The sequence below is a fragment of the Chlorella variabilis genome, assembly GCF_000147415.1.
Source record: "Chlorella variabilis unplaced genomic scaffold CHLNCscaffold_4, whole genome shotgun sequence".
NCBI classification, from domain to species: Eukaryota; Viridiplantae; Chlorophyta; class Trebouxiophyceae; order Chlorellales; family Chlorellaceae; genus Chlorella; species Chlorella variabilis.
In genome coordinates this window covers 1,577,561-1,604,619 of record NW_005435084.1, presented here as the reverse complement: position 1 = coordinate 1,604,619, position 27,059 = coordinate 1,577,561, and the positions used below count along the sequence as shown (strand labels likewise).

The 27,059-nt window shown below is 68.0% G+C and overlaps 7 protein-coding genes across 7 annotated transcripts; 4 read left to right on the top strand and 3 right to left on the bottom strand.

Annotated features, from left to right (window-relative positions):
• Nucleotides 1-393: 393 nt before the first annotated feature.
• Nucleotides 394-5,965, top strand: CHLNCDRAFT_20468 (hypothetical protein; the record flags this gene model as incomplete). Its single annotated transcript, XM_005850327.1, has 16 exons — nt 394-1,287; nt 1,429-1,506; nt 1,656-1,865; nt 1,997-2,119; nt 2,313-2,471; nt 2,848-3,007; nt 3,149-3,455; nt 3,582-3,768; nt 3,870-3,987; nt 4,162-4,238; nt 4,347-4,453; nt 4,599-4,751; nt 4,934-5,062; nt 5,166-5,369; nt 5,513-5,626; nt 5,758-5,965. The coding sequence occupies 16 exons, from the start codon at nt 394-396 to the stop codon at nt 5,963-5,965; spliced, it is 3,228 nt and encodes a 1,075-aa protein (XP_005850389.1).
• A 1,014-nt stretch (nt 5,966-6,979) lies between these two features.
• Nucleotides 6,980-7,537, top strand: CHLNCDRAFT_14485 (hypothetical protein; the record flags this gene model as incomplete). The annotated part of the gene is made up of 2 exons (XM_005850326.1): nt 6,980-7,234; nt 7,409-7,537. Coding segments are annotated over 2 exons (384 nt in total), but the record flags the coding sequence as incomplete, so codon positions are not given.
• Nucleotides 7,538-7,854: 317 nt separating this feature from the next.
• On the bottom strand, nt 7,855-10,607 carry CHLNCDRAFT_34441 (hypothetical protein). Its single transcript, XM_005850081.1, has 7 exons — nt 10,223-10,607; nt 9,940-10,030; nt 9,641-9,789; nt 9,204-9,474; nt 8,777-9,001; nt 8,504-8,640; nt 7,855-8,377 (listed from the first exon to the last, which is right to left on the bottom strand). The coding sequence occupies exons 1-7, from the start codon at nt 10,373-10,375 to the stop codon at nt 8,234-8,236; spliced, it is 1,170 nt and encodes a 389-aa protein (XP_005850143.1). The 5' UTR covers nt 10,376-10,607; the 3' UTR covers nt 7,855-8,233.
• A 2,681-nt stretch (nt 10,608-13,288) lies between these two features.
• CHLNCDRAFT_20586 (hypothetical protein) lies at nt 13,289-14,540 on the bottom strand (the record flags this gene model as incomplete). Its single annotated transcript, XM_005850080.1, has 3 exons — nt 13,289-13,368; nt 13,573-13,901; nt 14,128-14,540. Coding segments are annotated over 3 exons (822 nt in total), but the record flags the coding sequence as incomplete, so codon positions are not given.
• A 1,387-nt stretch (nt 14,541-15,927) lies between these two features.
• Nucleotides 15,928-18,116, top strand: CHLNCDRAFT_57109 (expressed protein; the record flags this gene model as incomplete). Its single annotated transcript, XM_005850325.1, has 6 exons — nt 15,928-15,993; nt 16,085-16,780; nt 17,005-17,216; nt 17,422-17,539; nt 17,687-17,776; nt 17,976-18,116. The coding sequence occupies 6 exons, from the start codon at nt 15,928-15,930 to the stop codon at nt 18,114-18,116; spliced, it is 1,323 nt and encodes a 440-aa protein (XP_005850387.1).
• An 821-nt stretch (nt 18,117-18,937) lies between these two features.
• CHLNCDRAFT_59606 (hypothetical protein) lies at nt 18,938-21,805 on the bottom strand. Its single transcript, XM_005850079.1, has 7 exons — nt 21,755-21,805; nt 21,393-21,433; nt 21,228-21,272; nt 20,765-20,969; nt 19,920-20,098; nt 19,534-19,708; nt 18,938-19,373 (listed from the first exon to the last, which is right to left on the bottom strand). The coding sequence occupies exons 2-7, from the start codon at nt 21,426-21,428 to the stop codon at nt 19,228-19,230; spliced, it is 786 nt and encodes a 261-aa protein (XP_005850141.1). The 5' UTR covers nt 21,429-21,433; nt 21,755-21,805; the 3' UTR covers nt 18,938-19,227.
• Nucleotides 21,806-22,502: 697 nt separating this feature from the next.
• CHLNCDRAFT_57107 (hypothetical protein) lies at nt 22,503-25,717 on the top strand (the record flags this gene model as incomplete). Its single annotated transcript, XM_005850324.1, has 7 exons — nt 22,503-22,681; nt 22,750-22,883; nt 23,370-23,533; nt 23,685-23,770; nt 23,916-24,163; nt 24,338-25,472; nt 25,597-25,717. The coding sequence occupies 7 exons, from the start codon at nt 22,503-22,505 to the stop codon at nt 25,715-25,717; spliced, it is 2,067 nt and encodes a 688-aa protein (XP_005850386.1).
• Nucleotides 25,718-27,059: the final 1,342 nt, after the last annotated feature.

Genomic DNA, 27,059 nt, shown 5'->3' with positions numbered 1-27,059 from the left:
GGGAGCTGCTGCAGAGCTTTGAGGCCGGAGGTGCGCAGCGTAGCAACTTCCGCTACAACGCCCTGCTCGCTCCTGCCTTGTTGCCCCAACGCTCCTTGCCCCTCTACTGCAGGAGTGCAAGGGGTGCTGGTTTGCAAAACGACACGCAGCCCCCTCGAGGCTGCAGCCGGGGAGGCACCCGCCGAGGCGCCTGCCGAGGCGCTGCCGGTGGCAGATGCAGGGGCGGAGCCTTCAGCTGCTGCCACTACAGAGCTGCAACCAGCTGGAGATGGCCCCGCCGGCCCACAACCTGAGCGCGTGGGAGATGAAGCAACGGCATCATCAGCCGAGCCAGCACCGAGCACCAGCAATACTGACGGCAAGAGCAGCCTCCATGTGTGCATGGCAGGCTCGATGCCAGCTGAGCTGCAGGGCTGCCCAGCCGTTTATTTTGCCCGCTGCAGCAATGCAAGCAATGATGGTGCCAGCAGCGAACCTCAGCAAGCACAGGAGGAACCGGGGGTGTCATGCTCCCTGCTGCCAACCGGGCCATCCCTGTCGCACCTGCACCTACTGCTGACGCATGTGCTGGCACCATTGGTCGCTGGGTATGGGAATGCGGATGCCAAGGATGGCGGCAACAGTGACGACAATGACGGCACAGACGCAGCAGCGGCGGCAGAAGCAGCATTGGGGCAGGGTAACAGCCGCGGGAACGGCAACAGCAACAGCCGTGGCGGCAGCGTCATTAGCAGCAGCGGTATCCCCACAGATGTGCAGGCTGAGCTGCTGGTAGCTGTCCACAAGTTTGCGGCACAGGTGGCGTCCTGCGCCAAACATGTGCGCAGCGAGGTGGCGGTGCAGCTTCCGGCGGCGGACCTGCGGGATGTGGCGGCAGCGGCACGCAGCGAGGAGGCTGTGCTGGCATGTGAGCGGTGCATGGAGGAGTGGGTGAGGGCGGCAACGGGCGTGCTTCAGAGGGAGAGCGCAGTGCGGCCTGCAGGCCGGGGCCCGCTGGCGGAGCTGGAGTTCTGGCAGGCGCGGGCCGAGGTGTATGGCGGGCTGCTGGAGCAGCTCAGCGTGCCCGCCGTGCGCGCCGCGCAGGGCGTGGTTGAGGCGGGCAGCCTGGATCACAACCTGGCCGCCTCCTTCCGCGCCCAGCTGTCGGAGCTGACCCGGCTGGCCATGGAGGCTCGCGACAACGCCCGGTTCCTGCTCACCCTGGAGCGACACTTCAGGGCGCTGGCGGGCGGCGGCCTGCGCGGCGTGGCCGACGCACTGCACCCCATGCTCAACGCCCTGCGCATGGTGAGTGTGGCTGGGTGTGGGTGCTTGGACGTGATTGTACTGGCCCTTCCTGTTCCGATTCATTGCAGAATGAGCAGCTAGCTGTTGCAGTATGGCACAGCTGACGCCAGGCCGACGCCTCTGGCTTTTCCTGGTCTGCAGATCTGGGTTGTGTCGCGCTACTACGGCGACGATGTGCACATGAGCAACTTGATGGAGCGCATCGCGCATGGCCTGCAGGTGGGCGGTGGCGCCAAATGCCATGTACATGTCGCCGGCACGCTGGGAGAGCATTGGGCAGCGCGCCTGGGGCTCGACGATGCCGTCACGGCACTCACCGATGCCTGGTACATTATTATCTGCCTAATACCGCCCCGCATTGCATGCAGGATCGGCTGGATGGTGCGTTGGACATGGGCAGCCTGTTCCGCGCCCCCGCGGCGCAGTCGCTGGAGCTGGTGCGCACGTGCCGGGCCATTGCCGAGGGGTGGCAGGCGCACTACATGGCGATGCGGGAGAAGATAGAGGCCTCGGGGCACCACGCCCGCTGGGAGTTCAGCAAGCAGCTGCTGTTTGAGAGGACCAACCACGCGGCAGAGGTGGGGCAGGCTAGCTGCAGCACCGAGCCTGCTGGTGCATGGCATGTGTGGTGATGGCACTGGCGGGCTTCGCCATGCACGTTGTGGCGGTGATGGGCCGTTGCTGTTGCGGCGACGAGCGCATGGTGCAGGTGTGCGGCGAGCTGGCGGGCATGGTGCAGGCCGTGGACGACTTCCGCCAGTTCCTGGGGCCGGAGCTCAAGGCGGTGACGGGGGACACCAGCGTGATTGACGAGGTGTCGGTCATGGTGCAGGTGAGGGCAGGAGGGGGCTGTGCTGCCAGGTGGCAGGCGGGTGGTGGCAGGTGGGCAGGCACATGTGTGAAGGATGAAGCAACACGCAGAGCAAACGACGTGGGGTAAAGCGTGATGCCAGCTGCTGCTGGCCCGCGTATCCGCTCAACCATCACCACCACCATCACCACACCAACACCCCACATACGTGCAGGCCATGGTGGAGCCTGTGGAGCGGGTGGGGTTCAACCCTCTGGACCGGGCGGCCGCCGCCGAGTGGCGCGCGGTGCGCCAGCGCTTTGCACGAGACGCCGACGACATCAAGCTGGCCACCCGCGACCTCATCGACACCTGCTTCCGCAGGCTGCGCAGCGTGGATGCCGCGGCGCAGCTGCTGCACAGCTTCCAGCGCATCCAGGTGGGCACCTGGGGCTGGGGCCTGGCGTGTGGAGGGCGCACGGCGCTGGGCCTACAGCTGCAGACAGGTGTGCAACAGACACAGCACACGCATGCGCATGTGAGATGAATGTGGCTGGCTTGGCTGCGCTGCGCAGGCTCAGGGCGCGATGCAGCAGCAGATGGCGGACAAGCTGGCAGCGGTGCTGGAGCACTTCATCAGAGAGGTGGGCGGCTGAGTGCCTGAAGGGGAAAGGGCGTGGCCTTTCCTTGTCAGGGCGCTTGCTCATGTCGTGGCACGATCCTTGCTGCAGATCCACGCAGTGCGGCGCCTGTTCGAGGAGGGCAGGGAGAGCCCTCCGTTGACTCGCAACATGCCGCCTGTAGCAGGCTCCATCAAGTGGAGCCGCGGCCTGCTGGTGCGGCTGCGGCGCACTTGGATCCGCCTGCAGGCGCTGAACAACGACCTGGAGGCGCTCGAGACGGGCAGGAGGGCTTCGGATGCCATGACAGGTGTGCTGGATGTTTGATACATTGACACACCCAATGTCGCAGGTGTGTTCAGTTGGCGATCATGCCCAAGCCTGTTGTTTCCCAAGTCAACATCTTGCAGCACCCTCGCTGCAACTGATGTTTCATCCTTGTTGGGCGCAGAGCTGTCCAAGGACATGCTGCGATACGAGAAGTCCCGGTTTGCGGCTTGGGATGCCACGGTGGATGCAGCCGTAACGGCTGGCCTGCAGCAGCCGCTGCTGTGCCACCAGCCCGCGGCGCCTGGCGTGGACAGCAGCAGCCACCCAGGTTCCGGACAAGCAGGGAGTGATGGAAGCGGCGGGGCGGTTGCCATCAACTTCCCACCCGCGCTGCTGCGCCTCATGCGGGAGGCCAAGTACTTGGATCAGATGGGCTATACGGTGCCGCAGCTGGCAGTCAACCTGGCGCTGCAGGAGGGGCAGATCAGGTGGGTGGGCTGATGGGTCTGTGGATGGGTGGTGCTTGCCTGGGCCCGTAAGGGTGAACAGGCTCTGTGGCCGCCTCTGCGACGACTACCCACCTGCCTGCTCCTTGCCATTTCCCCACTCCGCAGGGAGCACTTCCAGGCGCTGGGGTCGATGCTGGATCGCCACCGGGGCGCCACTGCCTCGCTGCACAGCGCAGAGCGTGCGCTGCTGGTGGAGCAGCTGATGGGGCTGAAGGCGGCGCTGGAGCCGGGGCTGACCCGCATCAACTGGACCTCGCTCACCATCCCGCAGTTTGTGGCGGCGGTGAACAAGGTGCGGGGCTGGGGTTGCCTTTCTCGGCACCTGCTCCACGTAAACGGTGCTGCTTAAGTTCGTACCCACTGTGGCACTGTCTGCCCCCGTCTGCACTGCAGGTGGTGGACCAGTTCACAGCTCTGGTGGCGCAGGTGCAGAAGAACACGGCCCTGATAGAAAAGACAATCTTCCACATCACTAGGGCCCGCCTGGTGCCGCCCGATGCGCCCCTTGCTGGTGCCAGCAGCACCGCTGCCGGCGGAGATGGCAGCGGTGGGGCCACGCCTGCTGCTAGCTCCCAGCCTGGTGGCGTAGCGGCAGCGAGCGCCCCGGCAAATGCGGCTGAGCAGGGGGCAACTGCAGGCCAGCCTGAGCCAGGCAGCGGAGAAGCTGTGCCAGGGAGTGGGCAAGAGGGTGTGGATGATGTGGGGCTGGATGTGCCCGACCTTCAGGAGTTTGTGGAGGACTTTGAGCAGCATCGGCAGCAGGTGGGCAGGCCAGCCAGACAACAGCACACTGCTTGCTCTCATCAACGAGATACATGGCGTTTTGCCCCACGACATGAACTCGTCGCATTGCTGCTGCCTTGCGTGCAGGTGGTAGAGGGGCTGGCGGCGCGCTACCGCTCGGTGGGGCCGCTGCTGGTCAAGGTGGAGGAGCTGGTGGCGGGCACCGCCAGCGGCAAGTCGCCGCGGCTGGCCGGGTGAGCCTTCGGGCATGTTCTGCGGAAATGCCATGCTGTGGAGATTGCTGGGTAGTGCGTTGAGGCCTTCATTCATTTGGGCCAGCTGTCACAATACTTGTGCATGCCTCCACGCCCGCCCGCCCCCTCCCCCTCCCTGCCATAGGTACTATGCTTATTGGGAACGCCGCCTCTTCAGTGCCGTCAACTCTATGGTGGTGTCAGGCCTGCAGGCCCTACACGCCCGCATGCAGGCCTGCCGCGGAGGAGGCCAGCAGGAGGCCGCAGACGCCGAAAGCGGCCAGCCCAGCAAGCCGCTGTTCAGGGTGGGTGGATGCTACTGTGGCACCTGCCCCCTTGTTGACCCACTCCCCGCTCTTGCCCATGCAATGCTCCGCTCAAGTGCTCAGTGCTCATCGTGTCCCAGCATCACATTTGACTGTTCTCTTCATTGCCTCGTCTTGCCCCCCACAAGCAGGTGGCGCTGTCGCTCATCCAGAGCGAAGTGGTGGTGGTGCCGTCCACCGTGGAGGTGGCCAAGGCGCTGCAGCGCCTGCTGCACAACATGGCAGAGAGCGCCAAGCCCTTTGTGCGCTGGATGGACGGCACGTGCATCGAGGCGCCGGAGCAGTGAGCCGGCCAGCCGCCCAGCTTGCGTGGCATGCGGCAACTACCCACAGCGGCCCTGCCTGCGTGCCCTGGCCTGCTCCCACTGCTCTTGGCTGCCCTGCAGGTATGTTTATGGCGAGGATGCCGAGCCCTTTGTGTTCTCTTTCTTCTCCGACATCAGCCAGAGCCCCGCCGTCATCCGCGCCATGCTGGGAGCGCAGCACGAGGTGCAGCGCGCCGCGACGGGCGTGGGGCGGGTGGCGGCCAGGTGGCACGCGTTTGGCGTGCTGTGGCGGGGCGACCGCGATGCGTCCCTGGCCAAGCTCAGGTGAGCAGCGCTGCGATCCTCAAGCTTCCAGCAGCATGATGCAAAGCTTGGCTGGCGCTTCCAGTCTCGTGTACTGACGAGTTTGAGACCTTTCTAACCAAACCAGCAAAGGAATGTGGCGGCTGACCTCTGTACTGCTGCAGGACCCGGAAGCCAAATGTGGCGGCCGCCGAGGAGCGCATGGCGCAGTACCATCGGGTCGGGGAGGAGGCGTGGGCGGCCGGCGGCGACCAGGACACGCACTTCATACGAGTGAGGTGAGGTCCCTCCCACGCCCGCTGCTGGCGTGCCGGTTGGTCGTCGTGTGAACAGCATGCGCCTGCCCAGGGAGCGTCAGGCCACTGGTCCTGGTCCCAGGCTAGTGCTGCTGTCACGCGCTGCCCTGCAGGTGTGCGCCCCTGGCGGCCGCTGTGCGCGACGAGGCGCAGGCCTGGGTGCGGGGCATAGCCCAGGTGCTGGCAGAAGGGGATGCGGAGCAACTCGGGGCGCTGCGCCAGCAGGCAAGTGTGTGTGTGGGGGGGCTGACAGCCAACTGCCAACAGACCACCACCTTGCAAGCATGGCACTGCACAGTACCCCCTCTCTACTTAGCTTAAACAGATGCATGTTTGTTGTTTTGCTGCGTCGGCAGGGGGCCTCGCTGTTGGCAGCGGTGCAGGCGCAGCCAGAGGATGAGGCGGGCGTGGGCAAGATACGGGAGGCCATCGAGGCCGCGCAGCAGGCAGGGCCAGGCGCAGAGGCAGCATGCGGCGAGCTGGAGGATCGGGTGCACGCACGGCTGCTCCTTGCCGCGCCCGAGGATGTGGCGGCCATGCAAGCTGAGCTCGCCGCCATCCTGGAGGCGCGCACTGCCTGGCAGCAGGTTCAGCAGGCGGCAGCTGACAGGGAGGAACAGGGAATACAGCTGCCGCAGGCCGCGACGGCCAGCCCCAGCCATACGTCGCTGGCGTCGGCGCTCGAGGAGGGCAGCGGCAGCCAGGGCCGCCGCTCCTCGGCGATCCCGCGGCGTGGCAGCGTGCTGGCCCGGTCCGTGTCGTCAGCCTCCTCGCAGTCGGTGGCCAGCAGCAAGCACAGGGACTCGGTGAAGATGCCCAGCAGGGCTGCGCGGCAGGTCGGCAAACAGTAGAACGCGGGTGGGTGGCGGCAGCGCTAGGGTCCCCGCCCCGCCTCGCTGGCGCGCGGTGGCAGCGGCCAACATTTACTCGATCCTCTCTTTGCTGCGAACGTATCTCTCGAGTGGAATTGATCTCCAGAATCTGTTAGCGAGCGAGAGAGACGCGGGCTTGGGCTTTGGCGTTGGGCGCCCCCTGTTATTCTTTGGCTGTTCTGCGTGGATTCAGTTAACGAAGTTCCTTTTCCATGGATGCAAAACAGAAGCGCTGGCAGTGCTGAGAGGTGGGGACCGCCATCACTCGCTCTCTTGCGGAGCTGGAGTGCCCGCTGCAGGGAACCAGCTCCACCATCGAACTGCGCTGCCAGACCGGTTGTGACGACAGCGCCGCTATGTTGCTCGGTTGCACTGGCCCGCCTTGCTGCCGTCTTGAGCACCGAACCGCGCCGGCCCCCCGCCCACTTCCTTCCCGCAGGTGTGCTGGCAGCAGGCGCAGATGCAGGACGACGTGGGCCTGCCGCGCACCACGGTGCAGAAGAGCATCAAGGAGCTGATGCCCAAGGAGATGCGCATTGCGGGGGACGCCAGCGAGCTGCTGGTCCAGTGCTGCAACCAGTTTGTGCACCTCGTGTCCACCCAGGCCAACGACATCAGCGAGCGCGAGAAGCGCTCCACCATCAGCCCGGAGCACGTGGTGAAGGCGCTGGAGGAGCTGGAGTTTGGGCCGCAGTACTTGGAGGCCGTGAAAGCAGGTGTGCTGCGCGCTGCATGGAGCGGCGGTTGGGCCGCAGTTGCTGCCCATCCAGCCGGCACACTGTATGGCTGCCCGCTGGCACCATCTGCTCCCCTGCTGCCTTCACCTGTTCTCGACTCTGTGCCTGGTCCCTCCGGCACCCTGGCCTGTGGTGCAGCCTGGGAGGATTGGAAGCTGGACAACAAGGAGCACCGGGAGCACAAGGCGGGGCACAAGAAGGGGGACAGCGGGCTGACGCAGGAGCAGCTGATAGAGCTGCAGCAGAAGCTGTTCGAGGAGGCGCGGGCCGCCACGCTGTCCGGCCCGCTGCCCAGCATGGTCATAGAGCAGGCGGCGGCGCCCTTGGCCGCGCAGCAGCAGCAGCAGCAGCCCGATCAGCAGCCCGAGCCCGAGCAGCAGCAGCAGCCCCCAGTGCAGCCGGGAGGCGGCGAGGCGGCGGCGGCGGCGGATGCAGCAGCGGAGGGTGCGGGTGGAGATGAGCTGGATGGCGACGATCTCGATGTGGACAGCGAGCTGGTGGAGGGCTGAGGCGGCTCCAACCCCTACTGTGCTGTGGGCAACCCACGAGCTTACTGACGCTGCCTGGGCAACTGTGAACACAGACACAGACTGTAGCCAGCTGTCAGGAGAGACTTACAATTAGCAAGTAACAGGTGCAGGCGGAGGAAGAAATGTTGAATGGTTAAGCAGGAGGGTTGGCCACTGCAACCCGAAGCAGGGCACTTTTGAGGGTGGTCGCGAGGGGGGGATGGAACTTGTACAGGGCAGGGCAGGGTAGGGGAGCGCTGCAATGCGCTGCAATGCGCAGGGCATGTCTAGCGAGCAAAACTCTGGAAAAAGAGGGGGTACGAAAATTCATACGCGGTTTGAATAAATTAGCAAGTTGCAGGATTGCGCTGCTTATCGCGTGGGTGTGGCGTAGGTGCTCATGGCATGGCAGGGCGGGCGAGCGTACCGCCGGCCAATCAACGGTGTTTCGCTGCCGGTGCCCCAGCCGGCCTACTCCAGCCCGAATCCCTCGGAGTTGAGGATGGCCAGGCGCAGGCGGTCTGCCAGCTTCTCCTTGGAGCGGTAGGAGGGCAGCAGCAGGCTGTTGAAGCAGGTGTGGCTGGTGGGCAGGCGGTTGCTGTCCGGGCCGTCGCGCTGCGGGCGGGGAGGCAGGGAGGTGTGGGGTTCAGTGCGCGCGGTACGGGCAATGCTCAGCCGCACATGCCCCGCAGCGGCAGCACTCGTAGGCCTCCTCCTTGCACCCTCCCCTCCCCCACCCACCTGGATGAGGCAGCGCAGGTTGCCCAGCCCGCCGATGGGCGCGCGGTCGGAGCCCGTGAAGAACTTGAGGAAGAGCTTGCGCTCCTCGCGCGTCAGCTCCCCCACCACCTGCCACAGCCACTGAACCACGCGGTGCTCTGCAGGCGCAAGAAGGCAGGGAGGTGGGCCGCCTGGGTCGGCACGACAGCCTGGCGGAGCGGATCCAAGGTTCCATGGGTCTGGCGTTCAGCGCAAGCTGCGGGCGGCCCTGCCCCCCACGCCCCTCCTGCTCACCTGGCGAGTAGCCTCCCTCGTACCGCGCGCTCTTCTGCAGGCTCTCAAAGTCCAGGAATGGGTTGCCGCACACGAGGCGCTCCAGCTCCGTGGCGCTGAACAGCTGCAGCGCGGGGCCGCCGCACAGCATGAGGAAGCCCTTGGCAAAGGACTCGAACTGGGAGTGGATGGAGCGGTTGAGCCAGAAGCTGACGTACAGCTCCACAAACTCGCGCCGGTTCTCCTCTGCGGGGGGTGGTGGTGGGATGGCGTGTGTGTGTGTGTGCGTGTGTGTGTGTTGTGATGGCAGCGGGGGGCCCAGCGGGGGTCAGCCCATGGCCAGCGCCTCTGTGCTCACACACACCCACCCCACCCACCGGCAAGCGGTCCAGAGGCCGCCCGCTGGCCACCACCCACCCACCCCGCCCAGCCCCCCGCAGGCGCTCACCGGTGACTGGGATGTCAGCGCCCCCCTCCCTCAGCGGCATCACGCGCGTGTCGCCAAACCCGGGCACCTCCACCACCAGGCTCTGGCAGAAGACGTCCTCCACGCTGCCGGGCCCCTCGTACTGCAGCAGCTGGCGCAGGCTCTTGCCCAGCGTGGGCTGCATGTCCTCCAGGTCCCGCAGCTTCACCTCCTGCCCCAGTATCTTGCGGTACAGCGCCAGCGGCAGCGGGAAGTCCAGCAGCACACCGTTGTAGATGGCCAGGCCCAGCACCTGCGGGGGCCAGCGGGGGCACGGCAGCGGCCCAGCGGGGTGAGGCAGGGGCACGGGGGCACGGCGGGCACAGCGCGCACGTCCGCGTGCATTCCGCTGCCCGCTCATTGCTGTTTTTGCTGCTGCGCCTGCCGACGCCCTGCCCACGCAACGCCCGAGCACCCACCAGTCCCAGCAGCAGGAACTCTGCGTCCGCCTCCAGCGTGGTTGGGTTGAACCAGTAGGTGCGCGACTCGGGCTGGTAGATGAGCATGCCGTAGTCGGGGCACAGCAGCTCGGTGACCAGCAGCTGGAAGAACTCCTTCTTCACGCCGCCTGCGGGCAGGGGGGGCGCGGGAGGGAGGGTCGGCGTCGGCAGGCGACCAGCCGGGGGCGACAGCGAAGTCGACGGCAGCAGGCGACCAGCCTGAGGAGGCAGCGCCGGCAGCGCCAGCGCAGCCCACCACGCGCCCCCCCGCCACCCACCCGCGTCGATGCCGTCCTCCCCGATGAAGTGCACCCTCAGCGGCTTGAACAGGTCCTTGGGCTTCTGGCGCGCAATCTCGTCCAGCGCATCCTGCAGGCACCAGGCGAGGAGCAAGAGGCGTGCGTGGTCGGGTCAGCACACGGCCGGCCCGCCTTACCTCCCTTGCCACTGGCTGCCCTTGGCCTGGCTGCGCTTGCCCCGGCTGCCTGCAGCTACCCATCACCACCACCACAGCATGAAAGGAGTGGCACCCCCCCAAGCCCTCCCCTCTCCCCGGCCCACCTCCAGCAGGTGGTTGCGCCGTATGCGCAGGATGCACATGTCTGGGTGGGTGGCGGGGAAGCCGCTGTCGTCGGGGGTGGGCAGGTTGAGGGAGCCCTGCTTCCAGAGCGAGGGGCTGGCCTCGCTAGTGCCGTTGATCTGGCGCCCCATCATGCGCCGCTCGTCGTCCTGCAGGGTGCTGCCGCCGGAGGGCGAGGGCCCCTCGCCCGCGCGCAGCGAGTTGAACAGCCAGCGCAGGCCGCCCTGGCGGTCGCGCCGCCGCCCGCAGGCGCCGCCGCCCGGGTGCCCGCCACGCGGCGGCGCGCCGCCGGGGCCGCCGGCCTCGGCGCCGGAGCGCAGCGCGGCGCTGATGCGCTGCTTCTCGTTGGGCACCACGCACTCCTCCTCCTCCGCGCGCCGCCCGCCGCGCGCGCTGCCGGGCCCGCTGCCGCCGTTGTTGCTGGCCTGCTGCTCCAGCCGGCTCTGCGCCACGGTCTGATCCATCTGGATGCGCGCCTCGGTGTGCAGCAGCTTGGACTTGGCGCGTGGGTTGAGGAGGAAGGGGTAGGAGCAGAAGGAGAAGGGGCCGTCGGTGCCGGAGGCGTGCTGCGGCATGTCGTGCGTCTGGCGCCAGGCCACATAGTGGTCCAGCACATCCAGCTTCTCGCTGCAGTACGGGCGGGGTGCGGTACGGGTGGGGTGGCGGGGTGAGGCTGGGGTGAGCGCTGGGGTGATGGGGGGGCGAGGTGAAGGGCCAAGGGACAGGGGCACTCGAGCAGGCAAGGCGGCCGGCCTGGGGTGGTGGCCCAGGGCGTCGCCCCCTCCCCGCCCGCCCCTCGCACCTGATCAGCTCATTGTAGAAGGCCTCTGGCGGCAGCTGCCTGCCCAGCTGGTTGGCCTCCTCCACCTTGGCCAGCACCTTGATCACGTTCATCACGCTGCGGCAGAGGGGACAGGGCGGGCAGGCAGGCGGGCGGGTAGTGAGCAGAGCAGGACAGGTATAGGCCCAGCATAGGCCCAGGGCGCCGGCCGCCCTCCCGCCTCTGCCAAACACCCTCCTCAACGCCCGCGATCGCTGCCCCGCTCCGGACTCCGCCTGGCCTGCGCGGCAGGCGCTGCCAGGCTGGGCTGGACCCCCACCTGATGGTCAGCTTCTTGGTGGCGTACAGCTCGTCAGTAAGGTACTTCTGCAGCGGCCTCACCACCCGCGCCTCCAGCAGCTCTCCAGGGTACTCCGCCCACCACTTGACCAGCAGCTGCGGGGGGCAGGGCGTGTGGGGGGCGTGTGGGGCTGGGAGGGGATGGGGGGGAGGCAGCCAGGCACGCCAGGCACGGGCGCCGGCTATCACGGGCCGGCGCTCATCAAACACACCACGCGTGCACCGTACACCCCCCCGGCCCCCAGAGTCGATCCCTGGCCCCGCTCACGTGGCGTGTGGAGGAGGGCGCGGCCAGCACGGCGTTGCAGGCGCGCGGTATGAGGGTGTTGGCCACCCGCGAGTCGCCCAGCAGCTGGCTCTGCATGGCCGCCAGCAGCACCTGCGCGCGCTCCGGCGTGCCCAGCAGCTTGATGTTGCGCTCCAGGTCCATCACCAGCACATCCATGGCCTTGCGGAAGGCCTGCGCGGGCGGAAAGAAAGGGAGGGGAGGGGAGGGCAGGGGAGGGTGGAGGAGCAGGGGAGTGAAGCGGCGCAGAGTGGCCGGGTGGGTGGGAGAGCAGGTGCGGTGCAGGCGGGGTGTGCGGTGAGTGGGGCAGGGACTGGTGGCGGAGCGCCATGCAGCAGCCGCCTGCCGCCTCCGGGGCTGCCCGCCACCGCACCTGGAACAGGCTGTCCTGCTGCGGCTGCGGGTCGTCCTTCTTGGGCGCCGCGGGCGGCTCCAGCTCCAGGATGGCGCGCTGGGTGGACTCCAGCAGCCCCACATCCAGGCCCACCATGTCCTTGAGCCCAAAGGCGGCCGAGATGGCGGCGGAGGAGGAGAAGATGCGCTCCACGGCGGCGGCGATGGGCCGCACGTGCGCGTCGCTCTCTAGGTTGTTGGGGGCCGCGTGCGCCGCGCCCACCGCGCTCTGCAGCCGCTCCCACAGCCGAGGCGCCGCCTGGTCGGGAAGCTCGTCGGCGGCGCGGGTGAGGAAGGCGGAGCAGTGCGCGCCCGCCACCACGGCGGAGACGACGGGGGAGGAGGCGTGGGCCGGCGCGGCGTGGCCGCCGGAGCTGCCGCCGCCGCCGGCCTCCAGGAAGCGCAGGCGCAGCGGCGCGGGCGTGGCCAGCAGCAGGCCGCCGCCCTGGGGCGCGGGGCGGCTGGTGTCGGGGTCGGCCTCGGCGGCCGGCAGCTGGCCGTGCGCGCTGCTGCCGCAGCCGTACACCTCGCCGTCGCGGCACACAAACAGCGTGTGCTGCGCGCCGCAGGCCACCTGGCACACGCCGCGCCCCGCCAGGTCAATCACCTCTGAAGGCAAGCTGACGGGGCGGAAGGTGCGGTTGCCCAGCTGGCCGCCGCTGTTGTCGCCCCAGCTGTACACCTCCTCGTCCGTCAGCGCCACGGTGTGGAAGCTGCCCGCAGCCACAAAGCGCACGCCCTGCAGCAGGGCAGGGGCAGGGGCAGGGGCAGGAGCAGGAGGGGGAGTCGGGCGCATGCCAGGAGGCCGGGTGGCGGTGGGCTGCACATGCGCAAGGGCTGCACAACTCGCCGTGTGCCACGGCCCAGCTGCTGGTGCTGCTCCCGCCCAGCCCGTGGCGGCGGACCCTCCCCAGCGGCCCCCAGCCCCCGCCCCACCTGCAGCGCCACGCGCTTGGGCGCCAGCACGCGGCCGTCGTCGTGCACGGCCCCCACCTCCTCCTGCGGCGTGCCCGGCTCCCCCGCCAGGTGCGTCTCCAGCACATCCTGCGGCACGCTGAACAGCCACTCGGTGGCCACCTCCACCCCCACGTTGCCCGTCTCGTGCAGCGCCAGCTCAGCCTGCTCGGGGGGTATGCCCATCTCGGCCATGGCCGACAGGAAGCGCTGGTTGACGCGGCGGTTGACGCGCTTGCGCTCGCTGGCGGTGCGGCTGGCCTGAATCTGGCTGGCCACCTCGGCGGCGTGCGGCAGGCCCAGCTGGCCGTGCTCGTTGCCGCCCCAGGTGAACAGGAAGCCGTTGCTGGTGAGCGCCACGCTGTGCGCCTCGCCTGCGGCAGTGTGTGTGTGGGGGGGATGCAGGGGAGGGGGGGGCAGACGTGTGGTGGGCGAGGCGCGGCGCGGCAGGCGTCGGGGCAAGGTGGCTGCCAGAGCTGCACGCCAGGTGACGGGCATGCAGCCCGAGCAGGCGCGCGCAGGCACCCGCAGCACAGCAGGGCGACAGCAGGCGGCCCCCGGCCGGCAGCGTCGCCCACCTGCCGCCAGCTGCTGCACCGGCAGCGCCCACAGGCCCTCCACCAGCGTGGGCCCCCGCCGGTCCGCCGTGTCTCCCAGGCCCAGCTGGCCGCTGCTGTTGCGCCCCCAGGCGTAGACCTGGGAGGTGGCGGTGACGCACAGGGTGTGGTACCGCCCGCAGATGACCTGCGTCACCATCTGCTCGTGCAGCATCTTGATGCTGCGAGGCTTCACCCAGTCCGTCTCCGCCTTGTCGCCGTGCCCGCACTGGCCGTACTCGTTGGAGCCCCAGGTGATGACGTCCTCGGGGGTGATGGCGATGGTGTGCTCCGCGCCGCAGGAGATGGCCCTGCGGTGGGGGGCCAGGGAGGGGGCGGGGGAGGGGTGGGGTGGGGGGCTAGGGGACGGGTGCGGGAGAGCGCGGGGAGGGAGGAGCGGGAAAGACGGGTTGTGCATCAGCTAGCCGCCACCGCCAGGCGCAGCGGCCGCGGCAGCCATGCTTCCCTGGCATTGCACGCCTTGCAGCACCGGCCAGCCGGCCAGCCAGCGCGCCAGCAGGGCTCGGCCAGACTCACTTGACGTTCCAGCCCACCAGCAGCTCCATGCGCTTGGGCGCGTCCTTGTTCTCTCCGGGGCCGGTGGCCGAGCCCAGCTGGCCCTTGTCGTTCAGGCCCCAGGTGTACACCTCCCCCTGCCCCGTCACGCCCGCCGCGTGGCTGCTGCCCATGCTGAGCGCCGCCCAGCGGCGCGCCACCTTGAGCGACTGCGGCTCCGCCACGTCTGCCGTGTCGCCCACGCCCAGCTGGCCGTTGCTGTTGCAGCCTGCGGCGCGCGGGACAAGGCAAGCGGCGGCAGAAGTGCGGTGAGGCGGCGGTGAGGCCGCGGGGATTGGCGGGCGGCAGCGTCGTCGGCTGCTCTTGTGCGTGGAGAGTGTGCTCAGCCGCTGCCCGCGAAGCCTGGCAGGGAGACTCACCGCACACCCAGCCATTCTCATCCAGTGCGGTGGACACCAGGGGGCTATGGGGGCTGATGTCTAGCTGCTCTGGCTCTCCCTGCGGGCAGGCAGTGCGCGGAGCGGACAGGGCGGTGAGGCGGCGGCAGTGGGGTGCGCGGACAGGCTGCCCTGGCTGTCCTCCCCTGCTTTACCTCCGCGGTAATACTGGCAGGCTGTCCCAGCCCTGGCCGGCTGTTAGGCCCGCGCCGGGGGAGCAAATCCCACCGATCTCATCTCGCAACCACCCATGCCAGGCGTGGGCCCCAAGGCTGGCCCGGTGCTCCCCTCGCCCCAACAGACCCTTGCCTTGAGAGCCGCGAGGCGAGGGTGCTGCGGGGCCTTCACTCTTACTGCTAGCGGGGGAGATGCGCCGCTTGCGGCCTTCTCCGCCTCCATCTCCCTCCCGCTGGGCACCACAACGGGAACCCTGCCTGTGGCGTCAGCCCTCAATCTGACTTCCATGATTTGAGGGCGGCAGGCGAGGGGCGGGGTCTTGGCCTGCAGGCGGATGACCTGGCGGCGGACAGCAGGGCGCCGCGCCGCATTTTTGAGGAAAGCCCTTCCATCTCTTTGCCGCATGTGCACCTACTGCTGGAGCCGGTTGCATGCGATGGGCACGGTGCGCATCAATACATGGCTCCTGCCCGATTCAACGTTTAGCGTCGCTGGCACCCGTCGGCCCAGGGGCCGACACACACACACACACACACACACACACACACACACACACTGCGCGCCCCCCACTGCTGTTCAACCTTCAGCTGTTGTAATGGGATAGAAGTGGCATGCTGACACAACTGGATCAAGCCACTAGCGCAAACCCAGCAACTCCGGGGCACCCGCTCAGCTGCGCTGTTTTCCTGCAGCTGTGCGTCTGGCATCACCGCCAACCTCCTTTTTTTCACCACATGCCATAAGTGGCCTGTGATTGGAAAGGAAGGCACAGGACGCCTCATCACCCGCTGCGAGCGAGCGAATGAGAGGCAAGATAGGATGTCCCGACGCGTGCCGCCCTGCTACGCCCGCTCAGCGGCGCCTGTGCTCCATTTCCTGTGCTGTCCTGCTGCCAACCTGCCTGTTGTTCGCAGATGTGGTCAGTGATGCATGTTTAGACGCTGTCCAAGCCCTGTGCGCCTCTGTCGACGAGGAGCCAGTTCTGGCAGGAGCCGCAGGGCGTAGGTATGTCTGGCGCCCCGCTTGCTGTGCACCGCATGCCCGTGGCGGGATGGTGCTGCTGCACCCAGCTGCAAGCCACATGCGTGAGGACAATGAACCGGGTGGGCAGCGCGGCTTACGCACGGAGCGGGTTGCACGGAGCGACGAGCAGACGCTGCTGTATTGCGGTGCAGGGTGCGCCGTTTGCCCTGCAAGTCCGTAGGGAATGAACGGACAGGGGTGCTCGCTCTGCAGCCGCACCTTTGCTCGCCACGACCTGCGCTACACCCCGGTAAGCGCCATGGCTGGGGGGCTGCCGCCTGCACAGCCGTCAGGTCGGTCCTGCAAGTCGCTCAGTGCCTCGCCCCCGCCCCCAGCTGCAGGTTGGCGGCGGTGTTCGCCAGCACGGCAGCGACTACCTTTGCCGCCAGTGCTGGCAGGTGATCAGCGGGCAGCCATGGCCGGAGCAGGCAGAGAGCGGGGCAATGAACGGCGGGCTGAACGGCCAGCACAGCGGCTCGCCGCCATCGCCCGAGGGCTCTGGCCGCCCGCCGCTGGACCGCCGGCAGCAGCAGCTGCTGCTGCAGCAGCAGCAGATGCAGGCGCAGGCGCAGGCGGGCAGCCCCGCATCAATGGACGTGCTGCAGCGTAGCACGTCGGCGCCCATGAGCGGCCTCACCGCCGCCCAGGCCGTCCACTTCACCCAGATGCAGCAGCAGCAGCAGCTGACCGCCTTTGGGCTGCAGCAGCAGCACGCGCTGGGCCGCCGCAGCATGAGCTTCCACGACATCCAGCAGCAGCAGCAGCAGCAGCAGCAGGCTGCGCAGGCCATGCCGATTGGCTGCGCGGGCGCCCACCAGCGCCGCCCCTGGCAGCCCGCCTCCCTGCCCGAGCAGCTGGCGGTGCTGGCCGGCTCCGATGACCCGCGGTGGGGCAACCTGGCGGCCTCAGCCTCCGGGTCTGACCACCGCCGCTCGCGGGCACGCGGCATAGGCGGCGGGCACTACCTGGGCGCCTCTGCGCCCGTGCGCGGCGGCCTGCTCAGCGGCAGCGTGGCACCCCAGTTCAACATGCAGGAGGTGAGGCGGTGTGTGGGTGTGGGTGTGGATGTGGGTGTGCAGACGTTCAAGCAGAGGGACGCTGCCTGCACTCCAAATGGCCGCTGCGCCACCCGGCCCGGCAGGGCAGCCATGCCCCATCCCCCACTCCCCTCGCGTGGCACCAGCCCCTGCTTGGGGAAGCGACACCACCAACCCCCGCCTGCCCCCCGGCTCTGTGTGTGTGTGCGTGCGCGCGTGTGCAGCTGGGCGGGATGCTGGATGAGGCCAGCCTGGAGCTGTTTGAGAGCCAGAGCCACCTGCTGGACCCCGACTCGCTGGCGGCGCTGCAGAAGCAGCGCCAGCTGCTCGACTGGCAGCAGGGGTCGGTGGGAGACGAGGCGGGCACGCTGGCGGCCGCCACGTCCATGGAGCGGCAGGACTCGGCGGGCAGCGGCAACGAGCCGCTGGAAGTCAGGTGGGTGAGGGGTGCTGGCAGGGCGGGCGGGCTGAAGTGGGGGCTGGTTTCTCGCTGCCGTGCTGCGCGTGCGTCCTGCGTCGGTGAGCCCGGGCCTAGCCTGCAGCCTACGCCGCTTCTCCGCCCACCTCTCCACCCTCCCTGCAACTAATCACCGCCACTACTCACCACCACCCGCCACTGCCCACCTCCCACGCCCCTGCAGCAACATGAAGCGGCAGGTGAAGGCGGCGCTGCAGGAGCGCGACTGCCAGGCGCAGCGCAACAACGACCTCACGCAGCAGCTGCAGGACAAGAAGCGACAGCTGTTCAGCGCGATACAGGTGTGGCGGTGGCGCGGAGCGGCCGCCGGCGCTGCCTCGCCCCTGCCGTGCCTGCCGCTTGCGGCCACGCCTGCCCTCCAGCCGTGCCGCGGCCTGCCTTTGCACGCTGCGGCTCCCTCACCCCCATCCTGCACGCTGCCGTTGCAGGAGCGCGAGGGCCTGCGGCAGCAGGTGCGGGGCCTGGAGGACAAGTGCCGGGAGTTCCAGCAGGCGCTCATGTGCCGCATGTGCCGCTCGGTGAGTGCGACGCAACCCTGCGAGGCGCAGCTGTGTGGCAGCACAGGCAGGGGGCCCTGGGCTGAAGGCGAGGCAGCCCGCCCGCTGTGCCGTGCCGCGTGCCAAGGGCCGTGTGTTGCCAGGCTTGCAGCCCACCCGCGCGCCTCACCCTGCTGTTTGCTGACCCCGGCCGCTGCACCTGCCTGTGCCGCCTGCGCAGGTCCAGCGCAACTGCGTGGTGCTGCCCTGCCTGCACTTCCTCTACTGCGAGGTCTGCATCAAGCAGCACTGCAACACCAGCCCCAGCTGCCCCGCCTGCAACAGCTCCATCAGCGGCTTCCACACCCTGCGCCTGCACTGACTGGCCTGCACCGGACGGCGCATGCCGCATGCGCCAACGCTCGACGCCCCACACCCCACCTGACGAGTCCCCAACCGCCGCCCCTGAAATTCCTTTCACGCCGCCGCCCCCGTGGATGACCAAGACACGCCCCAACCAACGAATGCCCCGCGGCCTTTTCCCACCTGCTGCATCTGCATGCGCCATCAACCCGATGCCCCATCTCACTCGCTCCATAAACTCCATGAACGCCTAGCTGGCAGCGCGCTGCGCCCATCCTGGTGCAGCCTGCGCGCAGCCGAGCTTGGCTGGGGAGGCCGCAAGTTGCTCACGCACCTGCTCCACCTCAGCCTGCACAAAGCCCAGGTGCTACCATCCCATGCCCCGAGATGCATGCACGGCATTCTTCCCTCCTCTCCACGCATCTCACACACCACCCTTTCCCTCAGGCGCCACGGCGCACCCTACCCCCGTTGGCCCCTTTTCTGCTCAGTTTAACATTTGATTCAGTCCCTACCCCCCGACCCGCATGCATGCCATGCAGGCGCCACCAAACAGGCGCCCGCCGCACCCTGTTTACTCAGCATCGACCTATCTTGCGGAACAGTGTCCCCTCTGCAGCGTTCCTGGTTTCCCGCGTTCTTTTGCTTGCCCTTTATTGTCTAGAGATGCCCGTGGCCGGCCGGGCCCAGTCTGTCCAACCAACAGCCCCCTGCTGATTTAACAAACCGGCAGTTTTGGACGGTGCTGGAAAGAGGTTGGGAGCAGCTCGGCAACCGCCGCCATCGGAGCGGTGCACTGCAGTGCCCTGCGCTGCCCCGCTCCCTGGCTTAACAGCAGCCCTGCACCTCTCTCGACAATATCTTGCTTTTACAAGCCTAATGGTGCTGCAATATCGCCTCGGCAGCTGCTGGGTGTGCGCTGGCAGCGGGCCGTCCCAGGGGGACCTGCCTATGCTGCTAGCAGCTGCTGCTGACTGGGCTGGCGTGCGGGTGGGGCCGCCGCCACCCATCTCTGCTGCTGCGGAGGCACGCCAGGTGGCGCGCTGCCGCCTGGCGGGCGCATCCGCTCCCGGCCCGCGCCCCGTGGGGGCGAGGGCTCGGGAGGAGGGCCGCTGGGGCGTGCCGCAGGCTCACGCCTGCGTCTTGCCGTACAGCTTGGCCTGCTCCTGCAGGATGCTCTGCCGGATGCCCTTGCCCTTGGGCAGCGAGATCATGGGCTTGTCGCCCTTGCCAATCACAAACACATTGGTCATGCGGGTGGCAAAGGTGTGGCCCGCTGCAGGCAGGCGGGCAGCAGGGGAGGCAGCGGCGGCGACACCAGGTCCCAGTCAGCGCCGGGGCGGGGTGGAGCAAGGCCAAGGGACACACCAGCTGCCGCCGACAGCGCCTGCCGCGTGCTGCTGGCCCGTGCTGCTCCCGCCGGCGAGGCCACCCACCCGCGTCCTTGATGTGCACAATGTCGAAGGAGCCCTTGTGCTTCTCCTTGTGCACAATGGTGCCCACGCGGCCGTTGTTGTGGCCGCCCGTGGCCATGGCCAGGTTGCCCACATCAAACTTGATGAAGTCCTTCACCTTGCCGCTCTCCAGGTCCAGCATCACAGTGTCGTTCACCTGCAGGCGCGGGGGCGCATGGCGCAAGGGGGTGGGCACGCTTTGCGGCGCCGTGCGCGGCAGAGGGAGGGCCGGGGGCAAGGGCGAGCTGCGCCGGGCCGGGCGCGGCGCGTGCACAGGGGCCCGGCCCCGCGCCCCCGCGGCTGCCAGCAAGCCCCAGCCAGTGCCAGCCAGTGCCAGCCAGCCCCCGCCCGCCCCCGCCGGGCCGCACCTTGATCTCGGGGTCGGGGTAGCGCACGGTGCGGCCGTCGTGCGTGCCGATGTGCGGGATGCCGCCCTTGCCGAATGCCAGCCGCTTGACCTTGCACAGCTTGTAGCTGGCCTCCTCCTTGGTGATGCGGTGCACCACAAAGCGGCCCTTGGCGTCGTACACAAGGCGGAAGTGCTCGTCTGCGGCGGGCGGCGCGGGGGCGGGGGCAAGGGCGGGCGTGCGCGCGTCAGCTGCAGGCCGGTAGGGCGCAGGGGCAGGGGCAGCAGGAGAGCAGCGGAGCGCGCGGAGTGGAGCTGGCGCAGGAAGGCAGGCGCCCTGCTGCCTGCCAAGCCGTCACCGCCATGGTGCTGCTGTGCTGCTGCTCCAGCGGAGCGCTCATCCCTGTGCTGCCAGGCCAGCGCCTCGAGAGTTCCAGTGCCACCTGCTGCTGCTGCTGCTGCGAGTGGCTGCCTGCTGCCCTGCTGATCCAGCTTGCTGTTGCAGTACAACCAGGCTGCAGCTGGGCTTCCTCACTGCCACGAGGCTGCATCAAGTGATGCCCCAAGTGGATGGCTGCCGCCCCAGCCTCTCTCGCGCGGCGCGGCTGGCATGCTGGCCACGTGCTGATTCCGTCCTGGCTCGCCGTTGCCCCAAAGCTCCCAAAACTGAGCAGCCGCGGCAGCAACAGCACGGCAGAGCAGGCAGCGCAGCACGCGGCGGCAGCGCAGCAACAGACATGCGCATGCGGGGGTGCGCGACATACGCGGCAGCAGCGCCCTGCACCCGCTGCCATGCCGTCACACCGCCCCTTCCCTCCCCTCCTCCCTCCCTGCCTGCGCCCCCCTGCCCTGCGGCCCGCCCCTCACCGGTCTTGGGGATGTCGATAACGTCCATGAAGCCCACGGGGTAGGTCTTGTCGGTGCGCACCTTGCCGTCCACCTCCACCAGCCGCTGCATCAGGATGCTGGTCACCTCCTTGCCAGTCAGCGCATACTTCAGGCGGTTGCGCAGCAGCAGGATGAGCGGCAGGCACTCCCGGGTCTTGTGGGGGCCGGGGGAGGGCTTGGGGGCCTGCACGCGGGCGACAGCACAGGGGACGCAGGCCAGGCGGGGCAGCACGTCAGCGACCGGGCAGCTGTGTTGCCCAGATGGGCATTACCGCCCCCATGCCGCTCCAGCTAGTTCCAGCCACTTCCAAGGCTGCCGCCGCTCCTTCTCCAGCTGAGCAACGCCTCGATGCTGCAAGTGCGCTGCCAAAGAATGCCTGCCGCAGCCGCTGCCTTTTGAGCTGCCCTCGTGCCCGGCTGCGAGCTCGGCTGAAGCACTCACAAAGATGCCGCCCAGCTTATCCAGCATCCAATGCTTGGGCGCATTCTGCAGGCAGCACCAGGCAGCAAGACGTGTTCAGAAGGCAACTCGCTTCGCTTGTGCGTGTGCGGTCGCCGCCGCCGCCATCCCATCCGCCGCTGCTGCATGCAGCAGCCTGCCACTCACCAAGCGCTTCAGGTGCTTCTTGGGGCCGCGCGCCATCTTGCCTGCAGCAGCAGCGGGGCGAAAGGGCGGTCAGGGTGGCTGCCTGCTTGCAGGAAGGAGAGGCCCATCCGTGCTGCAGGCCAGGCTGCCCCTTCTGCCGGGTCTCCATGAATGCCTCGAAGGGTGCTGGGGGCCGAGACGTCCACATGCGCCCCCAAAGCCCGCCACAGCACGTCCCCCTCGCCATCGCTGAGTGCCATGGGGCTGACAAGGCTCCAGCCGCCCCCTGGCCGCCTGGATGCAGGCCACGAGCACCCAGGACGCCCCCAAACCCCTGCTGGCCGCCAGCGGCGATCATGGGGCGCATGCCCCAAATTGCTCACCTGCTGTTGCGGCCGACTACCGCACGCAACCAGGCAAGCCTCTCTTGGATGAGGCGAAAGGACAGAGCCGTCCCTGAACGCCAGGAACTCCTCGCCGGGCTGCCCGGGTCTAAGCCCTCGCGAGCTGCGAGTAACGCCTGGCGCCATGGGAAGCAAATTGAGCCCCCTGATCGCCCAGTTCCGTTTGTCTCATGCATTTGCTGTCGGTTTGGAATTGGGCACAGGCGGAAAGGGGACAGCTTCCACTTGCAGGGCCAGAGCGCCACAACCCTGGCGCGTGCGTCCACTGCCTGGCCGATTGAACTGCATCCAGTGTCGTGATCCCGCATCGAAGAGACCCCCAGCCGGCTCTATGAGGTGCGGTTTGCAGCGCGCGCTGCCTTGCGGTCAAGCGCCTATTTCCCTCCTTGGCGCGCTGCACCGCCCCAGCCCTTCTCCTAACCCTCTATAATGAGCCCGCTGCGCAGCAAGGGGGGTCCAAGGCGCGCCAGCTGGGCGGGGAGGCCGGGCGTGGGAGACGAGGTGAGGGCGCGGGGAGGGCCGAAAAGCCGCAGGAGGGCTCAATTGTGCGTGCCGGGAGCGATCAAACATGGCAGAGTAGTGCAGGCGCCGCTGACCGGCTAACTGCAGGTCAAGAAGGGGGTTGCGGTTGGGCAGAGGTTGTGGCGCCGCCGCCGCCGAACAGCGTCGACACTCTGATGCCGCTGCCCTGGCTGAGAGGGTCTGCCTGGTGCTGCAGGAGGTAGCGATGTCAGGATCATCGTACTACGGGCGCCCGCCCCTGGCGCCCGCGGCCGGCGGCATCTTCAAGTCGGCCGCGGTGGAGGTGCTGCGCCGCACGCACCGCCTCATGACCACCGGCGAGATCTGCAGGCGCGCAGCTGCCGCATGCTGCCTGGTGCCACTGCGCAATCGGGCCACAGGCAGGTTAGGGCCACAGGCATGTTGTTTGCAGAGCTGAGCGTGCTGTGCCTGCGCGCCAGACTGCCCTGCAGGCTGGCCCTCGACTGGGGGCTGCTGGCCTGCTCCGGCAAGACCCCCGAGGCCACCATGGCCTCAGCCATGTATGGAGACATCAAGCGCAAGGACCGGCACTCGCTCTTCATCAGGCAAGTGCTGGGTGCGACTGGTGGGGCGCACATCGGGCAGCGTGCCTGCCTGCTCAGGGCGTTGGTCTGCACGCCTCCTGTGGAGGGAGCAGTGGGGATGCAGCAGGGGAAGGCGACCTCGCTGTGGCCTTTGCTGAGCCCCCTGCCTGCCTGGCTGCAGGCCACAGGAGGGTATGTTTGGGCTGCGGGAGTGGGTTGACCAAGGCCTGCTGCCCTGCTGGCAGGACAGCAGCGTCCGCCAGGCGCCAGCGGCAGCGATGCCGGCCGCCCAGCCCACCACAGTCTCGCTCACCAAGCGCGGTACCAGCACCGCCAGCGGCTTCCACCACGCTGCGCCGTTTTCCAGCACCGGCGGCACTGGCAGGGTGTGTGCGTGCTTGGCTTGTCAGATAGCCAGCATGAGCGTATAGCAGGCCTTGTGGGCTCTGTTCATGACAGGAGGGTTGAGAATGCCGCATGCCATGCATTCAGTGCTGCTGGAACTGGCGTCTTTTCTGTGTGGGAAGGAATTGGCAACAATGCTCTTATCCTGGTTGGCTTTCAGGGCCCTGGACGGCCCAAGAAGGCACGGCGCAGCCGCGGCAGCGACAGCGAGGATGCAGAGTGGAGCGGCAGCGACGAGGGGCTCTCAGATTCAGAGCAGCTGGGACCATCTGATGATGAGCGCCTGGTGGGTTGGGAAGGCAGCCCTGCTGCCGATCCGTTGGCTTGTATCAGCTGGTACTGCAGGGCGTGCCAGGCTGCTGTTTGTGGCTGACACCAGTGCTATGGTCTCAGCGCGTCTCTGCCAGGGCCCGGGTTCAATGTGTGTGCCTGTGCAGGAGCCCAAGCTGTACTCGCTGCGCAAGGGCAAAGTGGGGCGGCTGCGGGAGGCAGCGGCGGCAGCAGAGGCGGCCTTTCCTGCCAGGTGTGCCCTAGCATCAGCCAGCCCTGCATCCAGCTGCTAGCGCTGGTCAAGTATACTGAACACATGCAAAATGTAGGTATTAGTACTTCTGGTGGATGTGGCACACCAATGCTGCAATCACACCAATGCTTCACGTCTGATGCAGGCATGAAGCAGCGCACCAGCCGCCTGCTCTCCCAGGCAGCCAGCAACAGTGGCAGGTGCCTTCAGGTGGCTTAGAGCCCCTGTGCCTCCCCAACCTGCGGCCACCTAGCGCCGAGGGTGGCAAGCTGCACCTGGCGCCCGACATCTGCAGGCGCAGCACCAGCGGCAGCGCCAGCGCTGGCAGCCTGCTGTCGCCCCCGCTGTATACCGTGCTGCAGAGCCCGCTCATTCCGCCTGCGCGTGCGCCAGGTGAGAGTTCTCTCCAGGCCTCATGAGTCTAGAACCATGTGTGTGTTCGTGCGTGTATCATGGTGTTGGCGGGGCGGCCCTGCCATGGTGCACTGTGCCATGGTGCACTGTGCCCACATGAGAGCTGCATGCAGGCCCGCGCCGCTGTCGCTAAGGCTATGTGTGTGCATGCAGGCAGTGGCAGCGGCTGTGTCGCCAGCATTCTCAGCCCCTGCAGCGCGCTGCCCGACCTGTGCAGCCCATTGTCCACGGCCCTGCCCTTCCTTTCAAGCCTGGGCACCACCCCGGCCAGCTTGGCTGGCCTGCTTTGTCAGCCGGGCGCCCAGGCACCACAGGCACGGAGCACAAGCACGCAACATTTCTCTGGCGGTTGCTGCAGCAGCCAGCAGCAGCAGGCAGCATCCGCTCTCAAGGGGGGTGCAGCTGCTGCGGCTGCTGGAGCTGCTGCAGCAGCGGCTGCCGCCGTGGCTGCGGCGGCTTCGGTGCCAGTCGTGCCGAGCTCAGCGGTGCCAGCCATGGTGCCAGTCGGTGGCTGCAGCGCGGTAGTGCCGCCCATGATGCAGCTGGGGCTGGGGCTGGAGCTGCTGCCCATCCTGCCGCTGGAGCTGTGCCAGCAGCAGCAGCAGCTAGACATGCCAGTGGGCCGCACCCTAGTGGGCATCCCTGCTGGCAGCCTGTCCTCTGAGGCAACGATGGGAGCAGCAGCAGCAGAAACTGATTTGGGCAGAGGAGGGGGTGGGGGAGTCGGCATCCCGGAGATCGTGTTCAAACTGCTGCCGCCGCAGCAAGGCGGGCCGCTGCAGGCGTCAGCCGCTTGCGAAGGAGGCCGCTGCCAGCCGGGTGCCATCGCAATGGATGGAGGCTGCTGGCCACTGCTGGCAGACAGGGCCACATTGCCTTTGGAGGCAGCTGTCACCACAACAGCCCTCGGCGGTGAGGTGCACGCGGCGGCGGCAAATGGCGGCACCAATATCAGCTTGGCAGCACACCAGGCCCCTGCTGGTGGCTGCCCACCTCAGGACGCTGGTGGCGGCGCCGCCGTAGCTGCGACAGCCTTGGGGGCTGGTAGCAATGGTAAAAATCATGAGGAGGGGACGCTGCTTGCTGCCGCTTGTTCCGGCGGTGGCGGCGGTGCGACAGCAATTGTGGAGAAGATTCGGGAGGTGGAGGGCAAGGTTTGGGCGGTGGAGAAGAAGTGCGGGCCGCTGAGCTTGAAGACGGGCAAGGCCTACTTCCTGCTGCACCACGCGTGCCTCCACCCACAGGCAGTGCCGCTGTTCCAGGCCAAGGCGGATGAGGCGCTGCAACGGTGAGCTGCGGTCTAACCTGCCTGCTTGGCCGCAAGCCCTGCCCGCCGACAGCGCCCACCCTGCCAGCCTGCCGCCGCTGCCAGCACCACGTCTCATCTCAAACCTGCGCCGCGTTGCCTGCAGGGCCAACGACATCCTGCAGCATGCCAGCCAGCTGGGCCTGGCAGACTGCCGGGATGGCGAGTACCGGGGACTGCTGGAGGGCATCCAGGCGGCGGCGCGTGGGCAAGAGTGGGGGCGCTGAGGCGGCGGCGCACTGGGGTTGGTTAGCAGGTGTCCCGCCGGCTGGTGCATTCCATTTCATTCGTTCTGTAACTCACCTTCTTCATCGACAGGCTCGTTGGGAGGCAATAACTCCCGACGAGCCCTGTGAGCAGTAGCCATCCCCAACATGCCACCGCACTCCGGCGACGCCGCCGGTGCAAGGGTGCTGCCGGTGGTGTTCCAGGCAGTCCTGCGGAGTGGGACAGCGCCCTGGAAGCCAAAACACGTTTGAATTGCGCGAGCCCAGCCTGGATCAACAGCGCGACCTTCTACCAGTGCAGGCAGGGCGATCCACAGCATGCAGGTTGGGGGGCGTCCTGGCTCACACCCATTGGTTGGGCGCTGTGCATACGGCTGCCTGGTCTCAATTGGGCTTGTTTGTAGTGCAGCAGCAAGGAGGCAGCAGAGCCAGGCTGCGCCTCCCAAGCCGACACTCCTGAAGGCCGTCGAGGTCCGCTATTCGCATCAAGATTATTCCATAGGCACCTGTGCCTGACGGCCGTGCCGAGCAGCAGCGAAGGAGCGTGGGGAGCGACAGTATGGAGGGAGGCCCGACCCCAGCGGCCCCTCCTGCTGCTGAGGAGGCGTCCCAGAAGCTTCCAGACGCTGCACAGCCAGAGGGCGGCGCCCAGGCGGCCGACAGCCAGCCCCCCGCGCCCAAGAAGGTAGCTGTCGCACATGGCATGCATGTGCGCTCCCCTCGCCTGTAGCAGCCCCCCAGCCCACCCCCTGGATGTTCACGTGCAGGTTGTCGAGCAGGTGCCGCCGCCCAAGCCGCTGACCTCTGGCTGGGCGGCCATCCTCAAGGGCAAGAGCGAGCCGGCGGCCCCCGAGCCCGCTGTGGACCAGGGCGTCGACAGCAGCGCGACCAAGGCGAAGGACGCCAAGCAGACGGGCGCCAAGGGCGAGGAGAAGCGGGCCAAGGCTCCAGCTGCAGCAGCTGGGCAGGAGGACGCGGCCAAGGGCGCAGTTAAGCCCCAGCAGGGCGAGGCGCGGCCAGCAGAATCCAAGGAGAGCGGCGCCAGCAGCGAGACCGCCGAAGGCAAGGCGGCGGCGGCGCCGCCCGCCGACGCGGCAGACAGCAAGCCGAAAGAGGTGCGGTGTGGCTTGCCGTTGCTGCTTGTGCTTGCGTTGGGCTGAATGTGCGTGTCGGCTTTGCTGCTGTGCCGCCGGTCAGCTACAGGGCCGATGGGACAGCCGCTAAACCAGTCGCCTGGCGCGCCTGCTTTCCGTCCCCCTTGAGTGCAGGCGGCGCCTGTGCAGCCCACCAAGCCAGCCTGGAGAGTGGTGAGCCTGCTGCCAGCGCCGCCGCACGGCTGCCG

Bases quoted from the DNA above. Each gene is read 5' to 3' on its own strand.
- CHLNCDRAFT_34441 (XM_005850081.1), bottom strand. From the start codon at position 10,375: ATGATGGGGCGCCAGATCAACGGCACTAGCGAGGCCAGCCCCTCGCTC. The intron at 9,790-9,939 runs GTGGGTGGCGGG...CCCTGCCCGCAG, and splicing joins GGAGGACGGCATCGACGCGG to GCGGCGTGAAGAAGGAGTTC. The intron at 9,002-9,203 runs GTGAGCGCCTGC...CACCCCCCGCAG, and splicing joins CGCTGACATCCCAGTCACCG to AGGAGAACCGGCGCGAGTTT.
- CHLNCDRAFT_59606 (XM_005850079.1), bottom strand. From the start codon at position 21,428: ATGGCGCGCGGCCCCAAGAAGCACCTGAAGCGCTTG. The intron at 21,273-21,392 runs GTGAGTGGCAGG...TGCTGCCTGCAG, and splicing joins AGAAGCACCTGAAGCGCTTG to AATGCGCCCAAGCATTGGAT. The intron at 20,970-21,227 runs GTGAGTGCTTCA...GCCCGCGTGCAG, and splicing joins ATAAGCTGGGCGGCATCTTT to GCCCCCAAGCCCTCCCCCGG.